This window comes from Chelonia mydas, chromosome 19, assembly GCF_015237465.2.
Source record: "Chelonia mydas isolate rCheMyd1 chromosome 19, rCheMyd1.pri.v2, whole genome shotgun sequence".
NCBI lineage: Eukaryota > Metazoa > Chordata > Testudines > Cheloniidae > Chelonia > Chelonia mydas.
In genome coordinates, this window is record NC_051259.2 from 15,619,244 (window position 1) to 15,643,331 (window position 24,088).

At 51.5% G+C, this 24,088-nt stretch overlaps 1 protein-coding gene across 1 annotated transcript; it reads right to left on the reverse strand.

Moving 5' to 3' along the window:
• Positions 1-122: 122 nt before the first annotated feature.
• On the reverse strand, positions 123-22,860 carry FABP3 (fatty acid binding protein 3). The gene is made up of 4 exons (XM_027828404.3): positions 22,576-22,860; positions 15,824-15,996; positions 966-1,067; positions 123-385 (listed from the first exon to the last, which is right to left on the reverse strand). The coding sequence occupies exons 1-4, from the start codon at positions 22,646-22,648 to the stop codon at positions 332-334; spliced, it is 402 nt and encodes a 133-aa protein (XP_027684205.2). The 5' UTR covers positions 22,649-22,860; the 3' UTR covers positions 123-331.
• Positions 22,861-24,088: the final 1,228 nt, after the last annotated feature.

Sequence of the window (24,088 nt, forward strand, 5' to 3'; positions counted from 1 at the left end):
CCGAAGCAGAACCCATCCCCGGCCCAGAGCAGAGAGTGAGGCCCATAGCTAGAGCTGCTGAACATTAGTCCTGGTATGGAGATGGCTTGTGAGCCTTTCCCAGAGCAAGCCAGACACCAATCTGTAACAACTTTGGTTTATTATTTTCCGCATGGGGTTTTACAAGATTAAACAAAAACACAGTACCACAGAAAGCAGAGTCACGGGCAGAAGGGGAGGGCTCACCAGCACTGGCTCCATGCTCAAATATTCAGTTGAATACAAATTGGGGGGGAGGGGGAATAGGCAATTCAGTGAGTTCAGCACCAGGTGATCAGCAGAGAGCTGGCGTCTATGTTGCCTTTTCATAGGTGCGAGTGCAGATAATAGCGTCCATGGTGAGAGTCTGGAATCAGAAACAAAACAAGGGAGGTTAGAGGAGGATTTGGGGTCAGTCCCTCGTCAGGAGCTTCACAGCTGACTTTTCCCCCCGCAGGTTCTGTCAGGCATTCACCGCAGGGCACGGCAACTTAGGCTGCATTTCAGGGAATTAACAGATCTTGGGATCTGCCCCCTAGCTTCTCTCTCCGCTTTTAACCTATCCCTATAGGATAGATATTCAGCCAGCTGTTCTGGTTCTTCTAACCCGTCCAAGGCCTGATCTACACTTGTTGGACTGGTTTAACTGTGGGTTGAGAGTGTATCTTTATACCGGTACCTCCCTGGTATATGTTGGTATAAATGTACCTTATTACCAGGATAGCTATTTCTCTTTCTGGTAAGGGAATATGCACCTTTATGCTGATGTATCTTCTTCCACACAAGGGGCTTTGTACTGCTTTAACGGGGCTAGTTAAAGCAGTTACAACTTACTGCTGTAGACAGCCTCTAAGCTTATCTGATGCCACCCAGTGATTGGCAATATCTTGAGTGAATGGAAAGGCAGGTGCTGTTAGCAGATCCTAGGAATGCTTTTGCCCTCTTACCAGAATTAACTTCCCATCCTCTAGTTCTCGGACTAATGTCGTCTCCTTTCCATCCCATTTCTGCACATGGATAAGTTTTCCTCCATCTAGTGTCACAAGAGACTGCAGGGGAAGAGAGAGATCAAAGCGCATAGCACAGGAGCAGCACAAGTGGTTTAAAACGGGGCAATAAAATAGATCCTGCGTGGGCTAAAGGTTCGCAGCGTCTCTGCTCACGCATCCCCAAGGATTTGCCCTTGAATCCAGGTCAGCAAGACCTTTCATGTCTATCAAAGGGGTGAATGCCTGGGAACTGTGAAACCGAGGAAGGGGTGCAGGCAGAGTGGTGTCACTGCAGAAAGAGCCATCAGAATTAGCTCAGGGCTGGAGGGGGGGGATTTTTAGATCTCACTGATGCTTGGTTGTTCACTGCTGCAGCTAGAGTAGGGCAGAGCATTCGCCCAGCCATCCCAGTGGCTGTATTTTGGTGGCTTGTACAAATGAAGTTTCTTGGTGGCTGCAGAGAGAATGGACCCTGCCCTCCCAGCTGCTAGAATTAGTTTACAGGGACAGTCATGGTGGCAAAGAGAGAGATTTTAATCAGGCCCGGAGCTACCGGGGAGCAAAGGGGACATTCTATCTCCCCTTCCCAAAAGATCATCAAAGGGTCCTAAATTGTGAGAGAGGCTAAAATATGAACCAGGTTGTCCAACGTAAAGCCATGAACAGCGGCAGATGGGAGAGTCTTCATCCTTGACATACATTCTAAATCACAGCAAAACATTGACACCAGAGCTACGTTTTATTTGTAAACTCTTAAAATCCAAGATTTTCCAGGAGTTTCACCAGCCCCTGGACTTCTGGAAGATGGGTTGTTTTTTAAATAGTGACATCCAGGGGCCTCAAAATACCATTCCCCCCCGTAAATCATGGGACCCTAGAACTGACCCTGAGTTTAATGGTGCATCTTGACATGAATTTCCTTGGTGAGTTAATGTCAAAAAAGGGAGGAGGAGGAGGGAGTTTTTCCTACCCTTTGGTCCCACCTGAGGCTGCTCTTGCCTCAACCTTAAATTGAAGGGGCTGATTAATGTCCAGGGGGAATAAACGCTCAGGAGATCCACTGGGAAGATGGGGCGGGGGATGTTGCTGTTGTTATGTGAGAGGTTGGGGGTGGCCACATTGGTTTGGATAAGGAAAGGGCAGCCCAAGCTGCTACAGACCAGAGCAGAAGTTGGGTCGGGTTTGGAAGACTGAGGTGTGTCTGTTCATTGTGGCTGATGAGAACAGGTGTAGTTCGAGTGTCTCTCCCACAGCGAGGAGGGGACTGTCCAAACCTGCTCTCTCCTGGCGTGGCCTTCACTCCAACCTGACAAAGCCCCAAGGCTTCAATTACAAATGCAAAGCCTGTCCTGAGACACCTAATCCCAGGGCTTTTCAGCCTTGGTTCCTAGCCCTCCCTCAGGGAGCCACTCTGTCTCTTATAATAGAGTCGGTGCTGCTTGAGTGACCCCCACCCTGCTCTGACTCCCGGGATGAATCAGACAGGCAGCTCTGCACCTGCCTGTGGGGGGTGGGGGGGTGAGGGAGGGAGGGAGGGAGGGAGGGCAGGTGGATGACTCAGAGGTCCACTGAGGCCAGTGAGCAAAGGTGTCACTATTCTTTACGCTCAGCATCTAGAACAGCGTGCTAATAACGGTCACCCTTCACTCAGGCCCCAAGGACTGATGGTCCTGGTGATCGCTGTGGCATGGTGCGTGAGTGGCCATGGCTTCATTACCTCTGCTTTCCCCTCGCCGCTTGCTTCACCACCTCCTCAGAGCTGCTTGGGCTGTTCAGAGAGGACTGAATCACGAAGGCCTCTTTATTTAATCACTGCCCAGCTGGTTGCTCAGATGAGCCAGTTTTCCCTTGGAAATGAGAGCTGTAGAGGCTGAATTTCATCTCCCCACGAGCTGCTTATTGACAGGGGTGGGGGACTCAGGTCACAGTGTCACAAATGGGTTTCTGAGCAGTGTAATTAAAGCTTGATGGTTCCCTCCACCTGCCCCGGCCTTGGCAAGGCTTTGTTTACACTGTGTCTTGTGTTGACACTGGCCTAACAGCCAGGCCTGGCCATGGCTAAGGTCAGCGTGACAATTCTCTTGTCTAAAGAGCCAGAGAACCCCCGTGCAATCAGGTGCTGTGAGGCCAATCCAGGTCCCTCTCAGGCCAGACAGCCTCCTGCCCTCTGGAGATGGGCTGCATTCCCCAACCCCCCTCCTGCTGCTGTCCCAGTGTGCCCCTTCTGCATGTGTTTGCAATAAAAACTTTCCTCTTCCATGCCCGCAGGGACGGGCTTGGACTGCAGGACTCAGCTGCTGCTTTCCAGCACCCCAATGCCTGGGGAGTACCCATCTCTGTAGGATGCAGTTACCCCCAGCCACCCTCCTGGAACATTCTGGGAGGCACCCCTAGGGCTCTCTAAACTCCTTGCTGAACCCCCCAGATTGTTCCATGGCTCCCAGCTGCTAATCCTGCTTAAATGTGAGACCCCCACCAAGCCCCTTCTCACTGGTGATCTTGCCCCACTGCTCTCTTCCCTGGTCTGGGACACCCACCGGCTGCAGGCATGTTCCCACTAGAGAAGGTGGCCTCCTAGCCTTTTGGTGCTCCAGGCACCTGGGGGGATACACGACTTGCTCTCTCCCAAAGTGGGAGCATGGGGCAGAGGGCAGAAGGCTCCATAAAGGCAAGAGAGAGGAATGGTGCAGCAGCTGGGTGGGACAGGGGGGCCTCCGTGTGATGTTTCACAGCACTTTTGGGGGAAGCTTAAACAGATCCTAGGACCTAGAGATGGCAGAGATCTGGCCAGCCCACTCCTGTTCGCAGTGAGAGCAGCATCAGACCCCTGCCATCCCTGTCCAGGAGGTGGGGACCACAGCAGGGTTGTTCCTTGCTGTATATCTGGGAGATCTATGTAGGGTAGCTTTGAGTGTCCCAAGGAACAGGACTTCCCAACCTCCAGGAAACGAGTCCCCAGCCTTGCAGATCTCACCATTAGGGAAATCCCTTCCCCAAATGCCATCCGCTGGCTGCCCCTTGGACTGTCCCACCCAATCCCCATCTTCCATTGGTGCAAACCCATTCCAGACAGCAGCACCCACCCAGAACTGGGGCTTTCATTAATTGCTCTCCTAAGCCCCCTAAACACTTGTCCCTGAATCGATTCCATTCCTAGCCGCCTCTCCCCTTCCGAGCCCTGAGCTTCTCACCCCTGCTTAGCAGAGATCCTCTATCATAAGAACATAAGAACGGCCATACTGGGTCAGACCAAAGGTCCATCTATCCTGTCTTCTGACAGTGGCCAATGCCAGGTGTCCCAGAAGGAATGAACAGAACAGGTAATCATCAAGTGATCCAGCCCCTGTCACCCATTTCCAGCTTCTGGAAAACAGAGGCTAGGGACCCATTCCTGCCCATCCTGGCTAATAGCCATTGATGGCCCTATCCTCCATGAACTTATCTAGTTCTTTTTTTGAACCCTGTTATAGTTGTGGCCTTCACAACATCCTCTGGCAAGGAGTTCCACAGGTTGACTGTGTGTTGTGTGAAAAAATACTTCCTTTTGTTTGTTTTAAACCTGATGCCTATTCATTTCATTTGATGACCCTTAGCTCTTGAGTTATGAAAAGGAGTAAAGAACACTTCCTTATTCACTTTCTCCACACCAGTCATGATTTTCTAGACCTCTATCATATCCCCCCCTTAGTCATCTCTTTTCCAAGCTGAAAAATTCCAGTCTTATTAATCTCTCCTCATACGGCAGCCATTCCATACCTCTAATAATTTTTGTTGCCCTTTTCTGAACCTTTTCCAAGTCCAATATATCTTTTTTGAGATGAGGCAACCACATCTACATGCAGTATTCAAGGTGAGGGCGTACCATGGATTTATATAGAGGCAATATTATATTTTCTATCTTATTATCTTTCCCTTTCTTAATGATTCCCAACATTCTGTTCACTTTTTTGACTGCCGGTGCACATTGAGTGGATGTTTTCAGAGAACTATCCACAATGACTCCAAGATCTCTTTCTTGAGTGGTAACAACTAATTTAGACCCCATCATTTTATATGTATAGTTGGGATTATATTTTCCAATATGCATTACATTGCATTTATCAACATTTAATTTAATCTGCCATTTTGTTGCCCAGTCACCCAGTTCTGAGATCCTTTTATAGCTCTTCGCAGTCTGCCTAGGACTTAACTATCTTGAGTAGTTTTGTATCTTCTGCAAATTTTGCCAACTCACTGTTTACCCCTTTTTCCAGATCATTTATGAATATGTTCAATAGGACTGGGCCCAATACAAACCCCTGGGGGACACCACTATTTACCTCTCCCCATTCTGAAAACTGACCATTTATTCCTACCCTTTGCTTCCTATCTTTAACCAGTTACCAATCCATAAAAGGACCTTCCCTCTTATCCCATCACTGCTTATTTTGCTTAAGAGCCTTTGGTGAGGGACCTTGTCAAAGGCTTTCTGAAAATCTAAATACACGATATCCACTGGATCCCCTTTGTCCACTATTGTTGACCCCCTTTAAGAATTCTAGTAGACTGGTGAGGCATGATTTCCCTTTACGAAAACCATGTTGACTCTTCTTCAACAAATTAAGTTCATCTATGTGTCTGACAATTTTGTTCTTTACTATAGTTTCAACCAGTTTGCCCAGTACTGAAGTCAGGCTTACCGACCTATAATTGCCAGGGTCTCCTCTGGAGCCCTTTTTAAAAAGTGGAATCTCAGCTGCATGGCTGGAAAGGGTTAAACATCCTGCAAAATGAATAACCCACAGAAGACATGAGGGGAGATAATGTTTGTGTTTTTGTGTATTTACATATGTATGAGTAGGGTCAACAATGTAATCAACAGTCCCTCTCTATGCTGTACTCTGATAATTCAGAGGTCAAAAGAAGATCCTAGCATTTAAATGAATTGTAAACACAGGATATCTCAGTATTCATCTCTCTTTGAAATGTATAGCAAATAATCTGTGAATGGTGGAGGAACAAGCAAATGGCCTTATGTTAATTCGTATAGCTAAGTACCGATGATGGACATCCTTCAAAGTCATCCTAACTGTTCCCCGAGGAACTCTCAACCTGTCAAAGAGGACATGAAATTGTATAAAAGATCCTTGGGTCCTGATTCTGTCATCTCAGATCTGCTTAGGCTTCATCAGGGGAAGTTTGAGTCGCAAGACTGAGGTCCCAGTTATGCTGGTACACCCTGAATATGGTATTTGGACATTGGACTATAACCTATGAACTGAATTCTAAAGAAACTCTTTGCAACTACAAAGCTCACCATCTCTGCTATGAATCTGAACCTCAATGGATTGAATTCATGTCTGTATGTATATTGATCTTTTAACCATACACTTTCTCTCTCTCTCTCTCTCTTTTGTTTTTTAATAAATTTTAGTTTAGTTAATAAGAATTGGCTGTAGCGTGTATTGGGTAAGATCTGAAACATTCATTAACCTGGGAGGTGATGTGCCCGATCCTCTGGGATTGGTATAACCTTTTCTTTTATGTGATGAAATAAGATTTACAGAAATTTTCATCATATTTGACATAGGTACCTGGATGGAGGCCTGAGGCTGGATCATTTTAAGGGAACTGTGTTGTTTGGACTCCTGAGTAACCAGTACGGTAATAAAGAAGCTGTTTTATGCTGTCTTGGTGAATCTAAGTATTGGAGTATCTGCTAGCTTTTGGCGTTTGGCTGCCCCATTCTTTGCAGTTCACTCTAATTGAGTGACTGTAGCTGGCTCCACACTAGGACCCCAGTCATAGCATCGCATGAGCTCTCCTCCAGTCATTTGGTACAGAAGCTGATTTAAATGATAGGTTACAGACAACAGTTAATAGTCCTGCAATTTTACATCAGAACTCTTAGGTGAATACCATCGGATCCTGGTGACTTATTACTATTTAGTTTATCAATTTGTTCCAAAACCTCCTCTAATGACACCTCAATCTGGGACAGTTCCTCAGATTTGTCACCTAAAAAGAATAGCTCAGGTTTTGGAATCTCCCTCACATCCTCAGCTGTGAAGACTGATGCAAAGAATTAATTTAGTTTCTCCACAATGGCCTTATCGTCCTTGAGTGCTCCTTTGGCATCTCAATCCTCTAGGGGCCCCACTGGTTGTTTAGCAGGCTTCCTGCTTCTCATGTACTTAAAATTTTTTTGCTATTACTTTTTGAGTCTTTGGCTAGCGGTTCCTCAAATTCTTTTTTGGCCTTCCTAATTATATTTTTACACTTCATTTGCCAGAGTTTATGCTACTTTCTATTTTCCTCATTAGGATTTAACTTCCACTTTTTAAAGGATGCTTTTTTGCCTCTCACTGCTTCTTTTACTTTGTTGTTTAGCCACGGTGGCTCTTTTTTGGTTCTCTTACTTCGTTTTTTAAATTGGGGTATACATTTAAGTTGAGCTTCTATTACGGTGTCTTTAAAAAGTTTCCATGCAGCTTGCAGGGATTTTACTTTTGGTGCTGAACCTTTTAATTTCTGTTTAACTAACCTCCTCATTTTTGTGTAGTTCCCCTTTCTGAAATTAAATGCTACAGTGTTGGGCCATTTTCCCCACCACAGGGTTTTAAATTTAATTATATTATGGTCACTATTATCTAGCAGTCCAGCTATATTCACCTCTTGGACCAGATCCTGTTCTCCCTTTAGGACTAAATCAACAATTGCCTCTCCTCTTGTGGGTTCCAGGACTAGCTGCTCCAAGAAGCAGTCATTTAAGGTGTCAAGAAACTTTATCTCTGCATCCTGTCCTGAGGTGATATGGACCCAGTCAATACGGGGATAGTTAAAATCCCCCATTATTATTGAGTTTTTTATTCTAATCTCCCTGAGCATTTCACAGTCACTATCACCATCCTGGTCAGGTGGTCTGTAACATATCTCTACTGCTATATTCTTATTATTCAAGCATGGAATTACTATCCATAGCAATTCTGTGCTACAGTTTGGTTCATTTAAGATTTTTACTTCATTTGATTCTGCACTTTCTTTCACATATAGTGCCACACCCCCACCACCATGACCTGTTCTGTCGTTCTGATATATTTTGTACCCTGGTATTACTGTGTCCCATTGATTATCTTCATTCCACCAAGTTTCTGTGATGCCTATTATATCAATATCCTCATTTAATACGAGGCCCTCTAGTTCACCCATCTTATTATTTAGACTTCTAGCATTGGTATATAAGTACTTTAAAAAATTGTCACTTTTTAGCTGCCTGCCATTGTATGATGTAATTGAATGTCGTTTGACTGTTTCTCATCAGATCCTACCTGTATTTTATCATGTTTCATCCTCTCCTCCTTATTAGGACATAGGGAATCTCCTTTTATAGATCCTCCTCTAAGGGATGTCCAAACCACGTGTTCTTCCGCACCTGTCGGCTTTCCCCCAGCCCTTAATTTAAAAACTGCTCTATGACCTTTTTAATTTTAAGCACCAGCAATTGGGTTCCACTTTGGTTTAGGTGGAGCCCATCCCTCCTGCATAGGCTCCCCCTATCCCAAAAGTTTCCCCAGTTCCTAATAAGCCTCCTCCCTACACCATCGTCTCATCCACGCATTGAGACTCTGTCATGCTGCCTGTCTAACTGGCCCTGCACCTGGAACTGGAAGCATTTCAGAGAACGCTACCATGGAGGTCCTGGACTTCAATCTCTTACCTTGCAGCCTAAATTTGGCCTCCAGGACTTCTCTCCTATCCTTCCCTATGTCACTGGTACCGACATATACCACAACCACCAGCTCCTCTCCAGCACTACACATAAGCCTATCTAGATGTCTCGAGAGATTTGCAACCTTTGCATCAGGCAGGCAAGTCACCATGCGGTTCTGGTCATTGCAAACCCAGCAATCTATGTTTCTAATGATCGAATCACTCATTACTAATGCCTGTCTCTTCTTAATAGCTGCAGTTCCCTCCCCCAGAAGTATCCTCAGTGCAAGAGGATACCACAACATCATCTGGAAGGAGGGTTCCAACTATAGGATTCGCAAAAAGAAAAGGAGTACTTGTGGCACCTTAGAGACTAACCAATTTATTTGAGCATAAGCTTTCATGAGCTACAGCTCACTTCATTGGATGCATGCATCCAATGAAGTGAGCTGTAGCTCACGAAAGCTTATGCTCAAATAAATTGGTTAGTCTCTAAGGTGCCACAAGCACTCCTTTTCTTTTTGCGAATACAGACTAACACAGCTGCTACTCTGAAACCTGTAACTATGGGATTGTTTCCCTGTGCTCCAACTGGATGTTCTCCTTCCCTGAGATTTTCATCCTCCTCAACAGCACAGAGGCTGTCAGATTGGGTGTGGAATAATCAACACCTTCTGCAGCACATAACTTTTTCTGAGAGGTCTCCCACTCCACTACTGAACGTAAACCTGCTTAGCTTACAGGGTCTGAAAATATCAGGTGGTATGGTTACAAAAACCAGGCACTTCTGAATTCAGTAGGAATTTTGGATGTGCGCAGGACACAGGATTGGTTCCTGCATGGTTACAGAACTGCAGTAAAGTGGAACAATTTTCAGTTTGTGGGATTAGAGGATATCTGGATCCACATTGTAAGACTGACCCACATGATGAGGAAAAGTTGAAGTGCCTTTGCTGTCTGTTGCAATCTTAGTTTCTATGGAGAACTTGTCATCTTCTTTTTATGTTTTTACAGGAAACAAAACTAAAAAAAAAGGGTAATGGTTGTTGAAAATAGCAATTCTGGTCCTCGTGAGCATTGGGAAGATGCCAACATTTGTTGTTCAATTTTATCCTACTTTTTCTACAGAAAATTACAGTGGATCAGTATTTGACTTGGGAGAAATGAAGTAACAGAGAGTGGCCCAGATTGAACTTGAGCACTTCTGAACTTTGAGGGTATAAATCTGGAAGGCAGGTGCTAGATTCCCTTTCTGAATGTTAGATAAGTCTGGAAATGGCTCAGAAGTGGAAACTGAGTCACATACTCCTGCGGGCCTGGTATCTAAAGCTGCCCAGATCCTCTAGTAGAGTCTTCCCTTCCTTACTTATCATTTTAACTTCTCCTGGCAGGGTCCACAGACCTCTGACCCTTGCTAGGCTTCAGATAGAGGCACATTGTCCATTCATTCCACGCAATTCGGGGACTGCCAGCCGAGGCCACTAGCATCCCTAATCCAATCTGGGGCAGTCTTTTACTCCTTGTGCCTATATGTTCCCCATTCACAGCACCACCCCTTTCTAGCAGCCAGCTCCCCACCCACAGCAAGATCCGTGTATGGGATCTCAACAGCCCTGGCAGCTTCCCCTCCCTTTCTGGTTGACAGCAGCCAAGGGAATGCTGGGAGATGTAGTTCCTTTCCTGCTCCAGGCCCAGCTTTCCAGGCAGGGAGCTGGTCAAGGAACTACACCCCCACCCCACGTACCTTGGGCTCTCAGCTGCCAGGCTGGATCCCTGCAGGCAGAGGGTGAGAGCTGGTCTGGAATGTTGTTGCCTGTCTCTGGTCGTGGCAGGGGGATACAATGTATCAGGGCCCTGACACAGGGTATCATACCCCCTGGGGGGGAGGGCAAGGCTGGCTGTCTGCTCCCCCCAGGGGCTGGCCGAGCCTGCGGGGTCGGGGGTAAGGTGTTCTCTGGGGCTGGAGGCTGGCTGCCGCGGTAACTAGTGTGCTGCTGCACGCACTGAGAGAGGAGGAAGCGAGCGTTATGGGCCCTTCTGAGCGTGGGCCCAGCCCCATGCAGCCACTAGCGCCATGGTAAACCAGTACTGGGTGGAACCATTCTACTGTGTCCCAGAAAGTCTCATCTGTGTACCTCTCTGTCTCCCTTAGCTCCTCCAGCTCAGCCGCCCTGGCCTCCAAAGCCCACACACGGTCTCTGAGGGCCAGGAGCTCCTTGCACCGAATGCACACGTATGCCACCTGCCCATAGGGCAGGTAATCATACATGCAGCATTGAGTAAAATAAACTGGGTAGACCGCACTCTGGTGCTGGACTTCAGCCTGCATTCTCCTTTTACTCCTGCAGCTGGTTCCTGTGTTATTTTGTTTTTAATCAGGGGATGTGTTTTAGCTTAAGTTTAAAGAAATTTAAGGAATGTTACATGTATCCCCCAAACTCCCTCGCGAAGCTCCCCTCCTAGCCGCTCCTGGTCGCTTAGGAGCGGGCTCTGTAAAGCCCTGGTCTTCCTGAGTAGCCCCGCCCCCTGGTTAAAGGTTGGCGGGTGCTCTCCCCAAACCGCACAGCTTTGGGCTGGCTGGGCTCAGCGGGGCGACCTGCGGCTGCGTGCGGTGCCGAGATCAGTGCAGCTCTGCAGCGGCTGCCTCGGGCTGGAGGCTACTGTGCTGCCATCCTGCTCTTCCTGCTATTCTGTACCCTTTGGCCAGCTGCCCAGGGGCACCTGAAGGGCACATGCTCAGCGTACAAAGAATAGTCCTCAGCACTTCACGCCTGCTTGCTCCATATGGGAAGCCCAGGTGGGTTTAATGTAGATTCCATCAGACCTAGTCACCCTGTATGTTTTTCTCAAGCTCTCCAGTGCCATCACGAGATCCCCTGGGCAGCCTGAGCTAAGAGAGAGTTGACCCCCCACCCCACCCACACACACACAGTAGAATCAGCTGAACATTTTGGCTAGTGAATATAGGCCCAGGATCTTACAGAGCCCCATAGCAATGCACATTCCTGTTCTTTCACTGTAAGTTACAACCTGCTGTGACAGGGAGTCAGGCATGGCCGTGTGCTTCTATGGACAGGACCTGAATTTACTCTCCACTCTGCCAGTGACCCTCAATGCCTCCTACTGTCACATCCCTGCTCTGTGCCTCTGTTTCCCCATCTGCAAAAAGGAGGTGGGGGAGAGATGATTCTTGCCCAGCTTTGTGAAGTGGTAAAAAGCCTCTTATGTAAAGTGCTAAGTATCTTTAGCCATTTATATAGATTTTCCAGCTTGTACCATACATTATAGGACTCTCTCAAACACTCCCCTTAAAAATCCCATGCTGCACTAAGCACTGTCCCTGCAAGGCCAGAGCCTCGGGGTGGGGGACCCACTGTGACTCAGTGGCATAGCGAGGACAGGAAAACTGGGTGGGCCCCGGCCTTTGGGTGGGTGGGCGGGCAATGACGGGATGTGGGAGGGAGGGGGCCAGAAAGGAGGGGGACCCGCCTCCCTGCAGCCCCTGCAACTGGCCCTTACCGCTCAGCAGCAGGCACCCAAAGATGAGGCTGCCCAGGGCACATAGGCTGGGGGTGTGGCCATGGAGCAGAGGGGGCCCCACCGGGGCTCAGGCTTTGCCCACCCCTCCCAACCCTGGCTTGGTGTCTGTCTGCGTCTCACTCCTGTCGGCACCACACACTTCTCCCAGTCTCCAGCCCCAGTGCTAGCCCCACCCAGACCCACCCCTACGACTCGCCCCCTCTCAGGTGTGGGGGTGCCTCGTGAGGATGGGTGTGGGCGGGGCAAGCGCTGGGGCCAGAGACGGGGCAGCTGCACTCGGGCGCCAGCAGGACAAGGACATGGCCAGCGGGACGGACACCGAGCTGGGGGCAGGAGTCCCAGCCTGTGGGTTCGGGTGGCTCCAGCCCCAGTTTGGGTGGGCCGGGAGGCTAAGTGGGTGGGCCACAGCCTACTCAGGCCCACCCGTGGCTACACCCCTGCTGTGAATATGACAGAGCCAACGCGGGCGTGTGACCGATTGTCCCGCTTAGCTTTGCCATTCGGACTCTGGGCAGGTCTTGGTGTTTGGCTGGGTGGCAGGTGTGAGCAAAAGGGCAGTCCTGGTGCACGCGTGGTGGAGGCGCTAGGCAGGGATGGACAGAAAGCACCAGGCGGCGCCAGTGGAGACCTTTCAGAAAGAGCATGTGCTACGTCCCTCAGTAGGGCTCAGCGTGATTGTCCTGGGCCTGGCCACGCTCTCTTTGGGGGGCTGGAACAATTTCTGTAGTGGGAGGGCTGAGAGCCATTGAACCAAACTGTAAACCCTGTATAGGATGGAAACCAAGTCAAGCCAGGGGGTGCTGCAGCCCCTCCAGCACCCCGAGTTCCAGCACCCATGGGGGCTGGCCCCATTCCTTGCTCTCTTCCTTCCTTCAGCGCTACAGGAAGCATCAGTGCAGTTGCCTGGGTCTCCCCAGGCCTCCATCCCAGCACTCTCAATGGGGGGGAGCCCCATCTTGCTCTAAGAAATTAAGCAAGGTTGGTTATATGTACAGAGGCTGAAATTCACCCCTGCATCAAGGGCCAACCTGAGGCCTGTACCCCAAGAGAATGACTGCATCGCTCCAGCAGGGGGCAGACTTTGTATATGGACCTGCCCCCGACATACGCACACGCACCCACCCAGCGCATGCCCGGATCCTTTTAGATACTAAATAACACTGACGAGAGATAAATCAGTTTCACAACAAGCAGCCCATGCAGAAGCCCCAGCGTGCTGGGCATGTCAGCAGTTTGGCAAGCCCCAAGGCAGGCTGGAGTTTATTTTTATAACACAACAACCTTGATGATATCCCCATCGTTAATGAAAGGGCACAAACTGCCATGTTTGAGGTCTTTGAAGTGTATTTAATGGAGCCTGGGAGCCTCATGCCTGTGCCAGCTTACTGTCCGTGCAGCCAGATCTCACTTTGCTCCAGGGAGGGGAGCGTTCTTTGCTAACAGTAACCTGAAGACGGAGAAATCCAGGGTGTGCTCCCTTTTGGGGGGACTCTGATGGATAGAGACGCTAGAAAAGGCAGGTTTCCTCCCCTCAGAAAGGGTTTTTCCTGGTTGTGGGTTCCCTCCCCCAGGGGTATCCCAACTTGCCGTCCCTGTTTCTTTGGAGGACTCCTGGAAGAGGAGAGATCTGGTGTGGGGTAATTTGGCATAGAGGGGTGGGAGTGTTTGAATCTTTCCCTAAGAGAGGTTCTTGCATCACTGTTTACCAGGGGTCGAATTAAGGAGGAGTTACCAAAACCAGCGTTTTTAAACATCCCATCCAAAGCGCCAGTTGATCATGCTCCATTCTTCAGACCTGTGGTGGTAGAACCCTACCAATTCTCCAGTCGCTGATGGAAAACAGGGGCTGCAAACCTACATTTCTAATGTAAAAAAATAAAAATGCAACAAATGTTTTTGGAAAGCCCCTTCCAGGCATTCCTGGTAGGCCACAAAGGAGCAAAAAGGGGGATGCAAACCTCTGTTTTTACCCTGGGGAAAGTGAGGGCTGGGTGTATTTATTGTGCACAACTTGCCTTCACATTACAAGCTTCCAGTGCATCTGGCAGCCAGGCGTGGATAACTTCCCCTTGATTTTATCTCCCAAAAGAACCTGATTTTGCAACATTGAACTCCTGCAGCAGCTCTTCTGCAGCGCGTCAAGAGCAAAAGGACTTGAGAGAGGGGCCCCAAGCTCAGAGGATCTCAGCAGTCCCAGGAGAGGGCAGGGCTTTTCAGACGGGGATGGGAGAGGACAGGACCTAAGCCCAGCAGCCAGGCTTCACTTAAACTCAGTAGGGAATACAACAGCCCACAGTCACCGGGGTGGTGACCCTGCAGCAGACTGAGGGTTACCCACACCAAACTCTTGGGTGCTTTCTGGTTGCTCTGCCAAGCAGGGCTGTTCACTCTGGGCTCTCTCTGGTGAGGCAGTGTCCAGGGAAGCTGGGACTCTAGGACAGGTAGGGAGACACCCCCTGCTCAGGTTGGGGTGGAGTTTTACCAAAGGACTCCCAAGAGTGCCCTGTGGCTCAGCAGTGGGGCCCTGGCAGCCTCGCAGCTTGCTTCGTACAGCAGCTGCAGGAAAGGTGCCTATCTGAATGCTCACCTTAGTCAATGGACTGGAGGGAATTAATACAGCCTCGGCTGCTGTCCCTTCTCTGATCCTCGGGGCACGTGGAGGTTCCTCAGCCACCTGCAGCTGTCCAGGTTTGAAACTTCTACTCTGCCCTCCCTCTCTCTGATTCAAAAGCCCTTCCGATTTGTACTGGCTGTTTATGGTTATGAGCCGTTGTTCCGGGGGGTGTGGAGACAAGGGGCCATGGGCACAAAGCTCAGATACAAATCTCCTGGTTGAAAGGACAGTTATTACAAAATACTGTGTCACTTTCCCTTGAGACATGTCCCCTGAGCTGGAGAGCTTCCAGGCTCAATGAGACAGGACAGGCAAACCCGAGGCAAGGCAGAGAGGGAGGGATTGTAGGTGAGAAGGAATGGGTTGAAGAGGCAGACTGAAGGGTGTAGGTGCTAAGGTACCACATATCTAGATTGCAGAGAGGGCCAGGGGGCCAAGGACCCCGGGCCTTGGCCCATTGTAGAGATCAGGCCAACTGCAAAGTTGGATCTAGATCGGTGTCTAGATTCTAAATATACCTGAGAGTTTGGGGATGTTTGGCTCAGGCCAATCTCTAGTAATATCTATTACCCCTTGGCCATTTGGAAACCCATGTCCTTGATTCACAGCCCTGCATTACATTTGCTATGCTGGTGGCAGGACACAGATCTGAACTAGGGCTTGTCTACGTGGGGACACTCAGAAAAATTAATCTGAATTAGTTTGGTCGTTTACTTAACTGCATTAACTCTTAATAAGAGTGCTCCCACAGGGGATTAAAGTTACCTTAATTCACTTCCAAAGTGAATGCTGAATAAGAGCATGCACACTGGGATTTAATGTGTTTTCACTAATTCACACCTTTAATTCAGATTCATTTTCCTGAGTGGCCCCATGTAAACTAGCCCTTGGCTATCTAGCAGAATCCCCATCTGGTGGCTAGGGCTGCCCTGTGTGTGTCCTGTTTGTCCTCCGTGCCAACTGTTCCTCCTACCTTGACATGTCTGTTATCTGCAGTTGTCTCATCGAACTCCTCCCCCAGTTTGAAGCTGATCTCTGTGTTCTTGAAGGTGCTCTGGGTCTTCAAGGTGACTTTGTCGCCCTCCAGCTCGATGATGGTGGTGGGCGAGATCACGTTTGCAATCTGTCTCATGCCAAAGCCCACGCCTGTGGGACAAACAAGACCAGACAGCACTGAGTGGGAGCTGCAGGCGGTGGGCTCAGGGCCTGCTCACAGGGCAGTGGGCTCAAGGCCTACCTGCGGGGGAGCGGGCGGAACAGATCCTCAGCTGGTGTGAACGAACTCCAATAGAGCCGTGTCATTTGACACCAGCCTTCTGCGTTGGACTGCCCTGCCTTGGTTCCTCCTCGGGCAATGCAGCTCCAAACAGGGCTGTCACAGCTGCCGCCGCATGGCCTCTCCCTCTAGCACTTCACTGCCCAGCTCAGCCTTGCTGCCTCTCCCCACAGCTCCCGACGAGAGATCACCGACCAGCGGGAGCCCACAAGACACATCAGGCCTGATTCTGCCCTCGCTCCCACCCATCGCTGCCAAGGGGTGACTCCCCATGCATTCCTGGGGGCTGCATTCAGGCCTATTACCACCTTTCTATTTCTTGTGAGACAAGAACCAGAGGGGGCAGGTTCACGCTAGGCACTTGCACTTGGCACGGGCAGGTGTGCGACAACACACCCGTGATCATTTCTGACTCCTACAACCAAGAGCTTGGGAGCCTGCCCTCCAGCATCTCAGTAGCTTTAGTGGGGTTGTGTGCTGTAAGTCCCCTTCCCAAATCAGTTCTCTCTTCAGCTGTACTGACTGACTCACAACTGACAAATAATTTCCATCGCTCTCCGGGTAGCACTGGACCATTTCCTGAGCGTTGGTGCCTCTTGTCTTCACTTATCTCAGTTGGGTTTTTGGCTCTGTGAGCGCCTCTCTCATCACAGCCTTCAAGGGGCATTCCTCCTGGCTAACAGAGAGAGAATGTGGCCCACTGACCCCAAATCACTGCCAGTGAGCAGCTGAATGGAGCCCGGAGTGGAGCCGTGCTCTGAAATGTACTGGCATTTGTACTGGGCTCCCTGCATCCACGAGTCAGTATTTTACAACCCTCAGGACACTCGTCAGAGTGGGAGATGCCCTCGGGACTCAGTCTTTGGCAGCTGTTCAGTGGCCCAGCTCCACTCCCTTTCCACCCACTGAGCGCTGGCCCTCAGCCTCCCTAGCCCTCATCTGGCCAGTGGTAATCTGAGCGATGGGTTTGTGGTTACAGATGTGCCCAGAGGAATGTGAGCAGCTGCTGTGGAGGGAGTCAGATGCTGGAAGAGGCTCAGATACACTGGGTAGGGGAGATATATGGCAGGCACTGAGGAGGGGGCAGTGAGGAATGAGACAGAGGGCTTCACACGCTAAGCAAACACTTCCTCTGAATGTGTGATTCCAAGGTGCACCTGAGCTCCCAGCACAGCTGCAGCTTGGTTTGTCTGTGGGATCCATGCTGCCGGCAGGCCTTCTTTCTGGAGAGCGCCCTTAGGGAAGGTCTGTCCTACACAAGGCTGGGCTCAGGTTTATTCAGGGACAAAAGCCCCCCACACCTGTGCTCAAGTGCTTTGCTCCATGAGGGCTGCTGTGCTGAGCGCTGACCCTTCCCCAGCATCCACGTGCATGGCTGCGTTCCCACCTGCAAGCTCCTAGCTGCTGTCTCTGGGACACCCTTGCTCACCCGCTGATTTTCTTGGGGCTGCAAAGGTGCAAGAGGACAGATTTTGGCCCAGTGTCCACTGTCTCCGCACTCGTCTACATGGCAGCTGCACTGTTCCCAAGCACGCGTCAGACTTGTTTCCGACGTTGATGCCAGTGGCATTCAGCAGGATCATGTGGAAGGCCCCTATGGCTGAGGCACAAGGGCTGACGTCCAGCGCAACACCTGGGAGGGGATTAAAGTGCTGCGTACCTGCTGCTGGGAAGGCCAGGGTGTCAATGGCAAGCAGCAAGTGATCCTGCGATAGGCCAGCAGTTAGCAAATGTTGGCTCAGCTGGGGGGACCACCTGAGCAAACGTGCACTTAAGGCACAACAGGGCTTGGCTTCATGCAACTCGGCGCCTGTTTTCCTTCTTTCGGGACATGTAGCAGTAACTGCTGCAGGCACAGGAGCGGGTTAGCCACAGTCCTCACCGTGAAATCACCACCACCAGTTAGAGACAGTCTAAGCGGCACCCTCTCTGCTTGGGGCTGAGCTGTGTGGTGCAGAGACCACGTCACAGCTGGGGAATGCAGGAAACCGTGGCCAAGAATGACTTGTGTAACACTGACGCTCCTGGGGAGGTAGGCTGGCAGCAGCAGGGATCAAACCTGGGAGCCTGGATCCTAATGCATCAGCCTCTACTGCCAGAGCTAAAAGCGCCAGCTCTCCTTGGCAAGGCCGGAGCAGGCTCAATCAATCTGTTTGGCCTAGCCACCGCTGGAGGGGAACAGAGCTTCTCAGCAAGTGGGCATGTGTAGTGAGGTGGAGTGGCCACCCACCGAGGTAGAGGGGAAGGAGTCTGACATTCTGTACCTTGTGGGACCACCCTGTACCCCCATGAATGTTCATCCTTATAATATGATTGTGTGGTATCCAGTGCAAAGTTTGTCATGTCGGGTGTCTTCGGAAGGCTCATGATTCACTGAGCATTGCTGTTATAGTTATGTTATAGGTTGTAATTTCATGTGTATAGTTATGAGGCTGAGAATATAATATATCCTCATGGTTTAGAACAAGCCCAGACAAACTCTCCAAGAGCAGAGGGGCAGTTCACACCTCATCAGGGCATGTGTGGGACAAACCCAGCCCAGCCTCACAGGAACAAAGGACACTGGCCTAGGCAGCAACAAAGGATCTGTTGAACTCTCGAGTGAGTCACCCCCCTTCCTTTGGTCAGTTTGGGACTATGATGAGGTAATGCTCACCTGACTCTGAAGTGGGGGCAGGGCAAAGCCAAGAAGGAAGAAAGAACACGATAAAAGGGAGAGATGTTTGCCATGCTCTTCCTCTCTCTTCCACCTCCATCTACAGCAGGGATCTCAAACTCAAATTACCAGGAGGGCCGCATGAAGACTAATATATTGGCCCGAGGGCCACATCACTGACACCTCCCTGCCCCTGCCCACCCCTTCCCCGCCCCCATTCCAACCCCTTCCCCAAAGTCCCCACCCCTGCCCCACCTCTTCTCCGCCTCCTCCCCTAAGCATGCAGCTCCCCGCTCCTCCCCCTTCCCTCCTGGAAACCGCTAAGTGCCGCCAAACACTTCCTGTTTGGTGGCAGGAAGTGCCTGGAGGTAGGTAGAGGAGCGGGGATGAGGCATGCTGAGGGGGGGGGCGGTGGGGGAGGGGAGCTTGGTGGCTGTAGGAAATAACGGGGGGTGGGGGGAGTGCGCAGGGAGCTTGGTAGGCTGCAGCAAATAGCTCCGCAGGCCGTGTGTTTGAGACCCCTGATCTACAGACATCACCACCAAGTAACTGAAGCGCTAATCAAAGGGGAGAGCCTGGCTGAAGAGCAACCAGCCTGTGGTGAGAAGCATCTAAGTTTGTAAGGGCATTGAAAGTGTTAAGATCCGCTTAGAATGCATTTAACTTTTATTTCATTTGACCAAATCTGACTTGTTGTGCTTTGATTTATCATCACTTAAAATCTATCTTTGCAGTTAATAAATTTGTTTGTTTATTCTACCTGAAGCAATGCATTTGGTTTGAAGCATGTCAGAAACTCTCCTTGGGATAACAAGCCGGGTACATATCAATTTCTTTGTTAAATTGACGAACTCATATAAACTTGCAGCGTCTAGCAGGCATAACTGGACACTGCAAGACAGAGGTTCCTAGGGTTGTGTCTGGGACCGGAGATATTGGCTAGTGTCATTCGGTTACACAATCCAAGGAGCAGGTTACATGCCAGAGGCTGTGCGTGAACAGCCCAGGAGTGGGGGTTCTCACAGCACAGCAGGGTAAGGCTGGCTCCCAGAGTCAAGGATTGGAGTGACCTAGCAGATCGCCAGTCCAGATAACACCAGGGGAATGTCAGAGTCACTCCGTGATCCCTGGATGGTGTAGCCTGGCTAGGCTCACACCTCCTGCCGGAAGCTAAGGGGCAAGACAGGAAGTATAAAAGGCGATGCCTCTAACTAAGTTGAGGCTGAGCCAGGGAATGAAGCAGACGTCTCCAAGCTGCTGCAGATCCCCGAACCTGAACCCACGCTGCGCCATGCCCTGCCCTGCTCCTGGAGGAGACTGAACCAGGTGAAGAGCTGCCAAGACTGCCGCTCGCCATATACCCCAATGAGACGGGAGATGACCCCAAGCCGCAGATACATTATAGTGGGATAGTAGGAAGTAGCCCAGGGACACCAGACAGTAGTTTGATTTCTGTTGTTGCCTGAACCCCGGTCAATGTGTTTTGGGCAGATCCCCATTGATCAAGTGGCAGAACACTCCACCGCTGGGCTCTGACCAGGGTCCCCCTACCCCCTGCTGCCAACCTCCCCCCTGGGGTGGCAGCCTCCTCACCTTAGGACAAGAGGCCTGCATTTGTCTGCCGTCTGCCAGAGCTGGGATGCCAGACTGTTGTATTGCTCTGCCCCACCTAAGGGCCTGAGCCTTAACCCTGCTTGTTTGCTCTACCTTGCCTAAAGGCGGCAGCTTTAATCCCCAGTAGAGTGGCATCCCAGAGTCACAGTGAGGTGGAGTGGCTTCCCACTGAGCCAGAGGGCAAGGGACCAGCGCAAACCCACTACAGCATGGTTTTCACTAGTGATTTAGGGGGCCCATGCTGAGACACCTAAAGGGTTGCTAAGCACCCGTCCTCTGCAAACCCTCTCCTTTAAGGTGTGCTCAGATGACCACCCAGAATCACTAGGCCCTTCTGCAAAATCTTGATCTACATTTGTCTGGCTTCCCCCGTAGCAGCCCAAAGCTGGCTCTGCACTGAGTGTCAGCTGGGCCTCTGCTTCCAGGAAGCCAAACCTTCCCAGACAAAGTAATCGAAGGCCAGAGCTGGCCCTGAATAGTCAGACTGGGATGAAACTGGGTGACTTCTCCGTGTGTGTGTGTACACATGCCTGTGTGTGTGTGCACGCATGTATGCACAGGGAAACATGTACAGAATGTTTCATTCATTTATTCCAGGCCGTGTTGCACCCCTGATATTTCAGTGTCACGGTCGGGGGGGACCGTGGACCCTGTCCAACCCGCACGACTGGAAAATGTTCCCACCCTGTTTATTCAATGGCAGCAGCTTCTGGGAGCCAAGTTCGAGGGAGCAGCCATTTTACACAGCAGGCCCCACAATCTGCTAGGGAGAAGGCTGGAGCAGCCACTCGCCATCTTTGACAGATCCCCTCCCTCAGGGTAGCTCAGGCAGGCTGGCCAGGGCAGGGGTCCCCTGAGGAGTCAGGCAGCCCCTCTTGGATGCTTTGTTGATGCTAGAGGTTGCACTGCTCTGGAGCAGTGTCTGCCCCATGCTCCAACAGTCACTCACGTGCAAAGCAGAGCACTGCTCAGCCCAGGTGAGTTGGAGGTGGCTGGGGTGTCCAGTGTGGCACTGGGCAGGTCAAACCCTTTCCTCCGATGCCACAAGGAGGAGACCTGGGGTCCAATCCTGCCCTCAGTTCCACCCCTGCAGCTTCACTGTGATGGTGCTGGACCAGGGTCACCCTCCCCCCTGCTTGCTGCTGGGCCCAGCTCACTTGTCTGAGCCTTGCCGACGCCCAGCGATGAATCCACATCCATCTGCAAACGCTGCCTGGCACAGAGCAGTCGGCGCATGGCGGAGAGGAGAGGCACCGAGTGAAGCCAAGCTCCCGCTGCCAGGGCATGGCAAGGCAAAGGGTAGGAAGGATCTTACATCAAACACAAAGGGCCTCTAACACCCCCCCCCCCGCCCCTGCAGAGGGGGTTGCATGGGTGCAGCTGATGCCTTCGAGCTCCCTGATGCTGGCTCAAGTCACTGTGGCCGAGAGTGATGAGCCTGGCCAGTTGCCACGCCTCGCTTGCCCAACTGGGGGCTGACGCTGCAAAACCCAGGCTTCCCCTTTTGTGTCTGATTGTAGATATATCAGTACCGGCCTGGCTTGGATCCGTTACACTGACCTTGCTCGCCAGCTCTTGCAGTTAGACACCCCCTCCCCCGCCCCCCAGCTGTCAGACGTGCAAAACACCCTCCTGCCAGAGACATCAGCTGACAGAGCAATTAACCTGCCACTTCCATGCCCCCCCATCAAGGTCGGAAAGGGGCGCGTGTGTGCGCGCATTTTAACTACAGCACAGCAGCCCGTTTGCCTTTGATTTAAAATTTTTAAAAAAGGAAAGAAAGACCATTCTGCCCACTGCTTGCCAATACCACTTGTCCTGTATTTTCCATTTCCAAAGCATTGCTCCAGCCAGGAACATCTGCCCCAGCCCTACGTGTGCTGGAAATTCAATGTCAAATGGCCAGAGAAAACAGCCACCAGTGTTTAAAACGTTACCCGCCGAGCGAGGCCACGCCCGGCCCAGGATGCGCGGGGACACCTGCCTGCGCACCGTGCGCGGAATTTAGCGCCGCCACGGGAATGCGCCAGGCCCGGGATTTCACTCTCTGTTCTTTGCCTTTTCTCCTGGCCAGCCTGCCGCTCTCCTTGTGTCTCTAACCCCCCCGCCATCACTGCCCCTTGGGAACAAAGGCTCGTCCCCGCACCCCCCAGTTCCCAGCCCCCTTCCACTCGCTCACCAATCGCTTTCATGTAATCATCGAAATGACAGCTGCTCATCAGCTTCCAGGTGCCGACGAAAGCTTCAGCCATGGCGAGCCCCGGGCCGTGCAAGCGGCGGCTCGGCGCTGGGCGGAGGCGAACCTGCTCTCCGACCTGCCCGCACGCTGCCTCTTTAAATAGCTCTTCTGATCACGTGCTCGGAGAGGGAGCGAGCGGCGCCCTGGCTCCCCAGCCCGCCGGAGAAGCGGACAGCCCGGGCCCGCTCGCTGGGGGGGCGCGCGGACTGCGCGGGGAGCGCTCCAGCTCTGCGCGCTTTGCGCTCTTCTTGCAAGCAAGGCACCGGCGTCCTCCCCCGTCTCCCGGGCCCGCCGCTCCCCGCGGCTCGGATGAGATCCCAGCCTGTGCAGCGCAATCTCGGGCATGAATTGACCTCTGCGGAGTGACACCCCAGTGTGCAGATGCGGGTCAGGAATCAGACCTTGGCTTTCCTCCTAGTATCTTCTGGGTTGGGGGTTCAGTGGCTTATGCAGCCCTAAGGTTTGGCAGCGACCTAGGAATGATTATTTGTATTCTAGCTCTGCTCAGATTGTGCCCGGCGGAGATCTGGGTCCTGCTGTTGTAGGGCGGGGTGTGGACACGCAAGGAGAGCCACCCCCTGCCCCGAGGAGCTCACAGTCCAAGAGACCAGACATGAAGGAAAAGCCAGTATAATTATGGCCATGTTACAGATGGGAAAGCGAGACTCAGGCGGGGGAGGCGTCTTGCCCTAGATCACATAATGAATGGCAGAGCGCAGAGCAGAATTCTGATCCTGATTTCCACCTGACCGACCCCACTGCCCCTCTGAAGCAGGGCAGTTGCCCAGTCCCTAGTGGTATTTGGCGGACAGTCCCCCAGGGCCAGTAAGAGTCAGGGGAGTTCCCACTCTCTCCTGTCAGACCTCAGGGCACATGGTATAAATCCACTTCTTCCCGCTTCTCTCGCTGGGCTAAGCCCTGCCCCTGCTCACACCCACCTTCTTAGCTCAGGGGCTGGAGAGGGCATGGTCTCGCTTTTTATTTGTAACATGGTTTTGCCCATCTCTGCTGCCATTCACCCAAGGCCTCAGTGCCATCGATCAGCACCCATGAGTGCAGCCGCGCACCCCAGGGGCAAGATGAGTAGGGGTCACGGTGTGGGGCTGGCCGCCTCTCCGAGTGCAGGCATCAGGTCTCAGGCTTTTACCTCCTGGGGGCTGACATCCTCCGATTGTCCCGCTCTCGGAGCGGGTGCTGGGCTGTAGTCCTCCGCACACAGGCTGCAGCAGGTCGGGAGTTTGTGGCCCGTGTGGGGGCAGTGACCCCCGACAGCTTCATCTGAACAGGAGCCTAGCAGGAGAAGAGGCATTTAAACCACCCAATGGCCAGCAGGCCTGTCTGCTTTGCCCGGGGTCTGACATCCCAAAGTGGAGACCTGGAAAGGCTCAGCTGCCTCAGGGCACCCCTAAACTCAGGGGAAGAGGGTCAGTTTCTGCCCCTCCTTGTGAAAGTG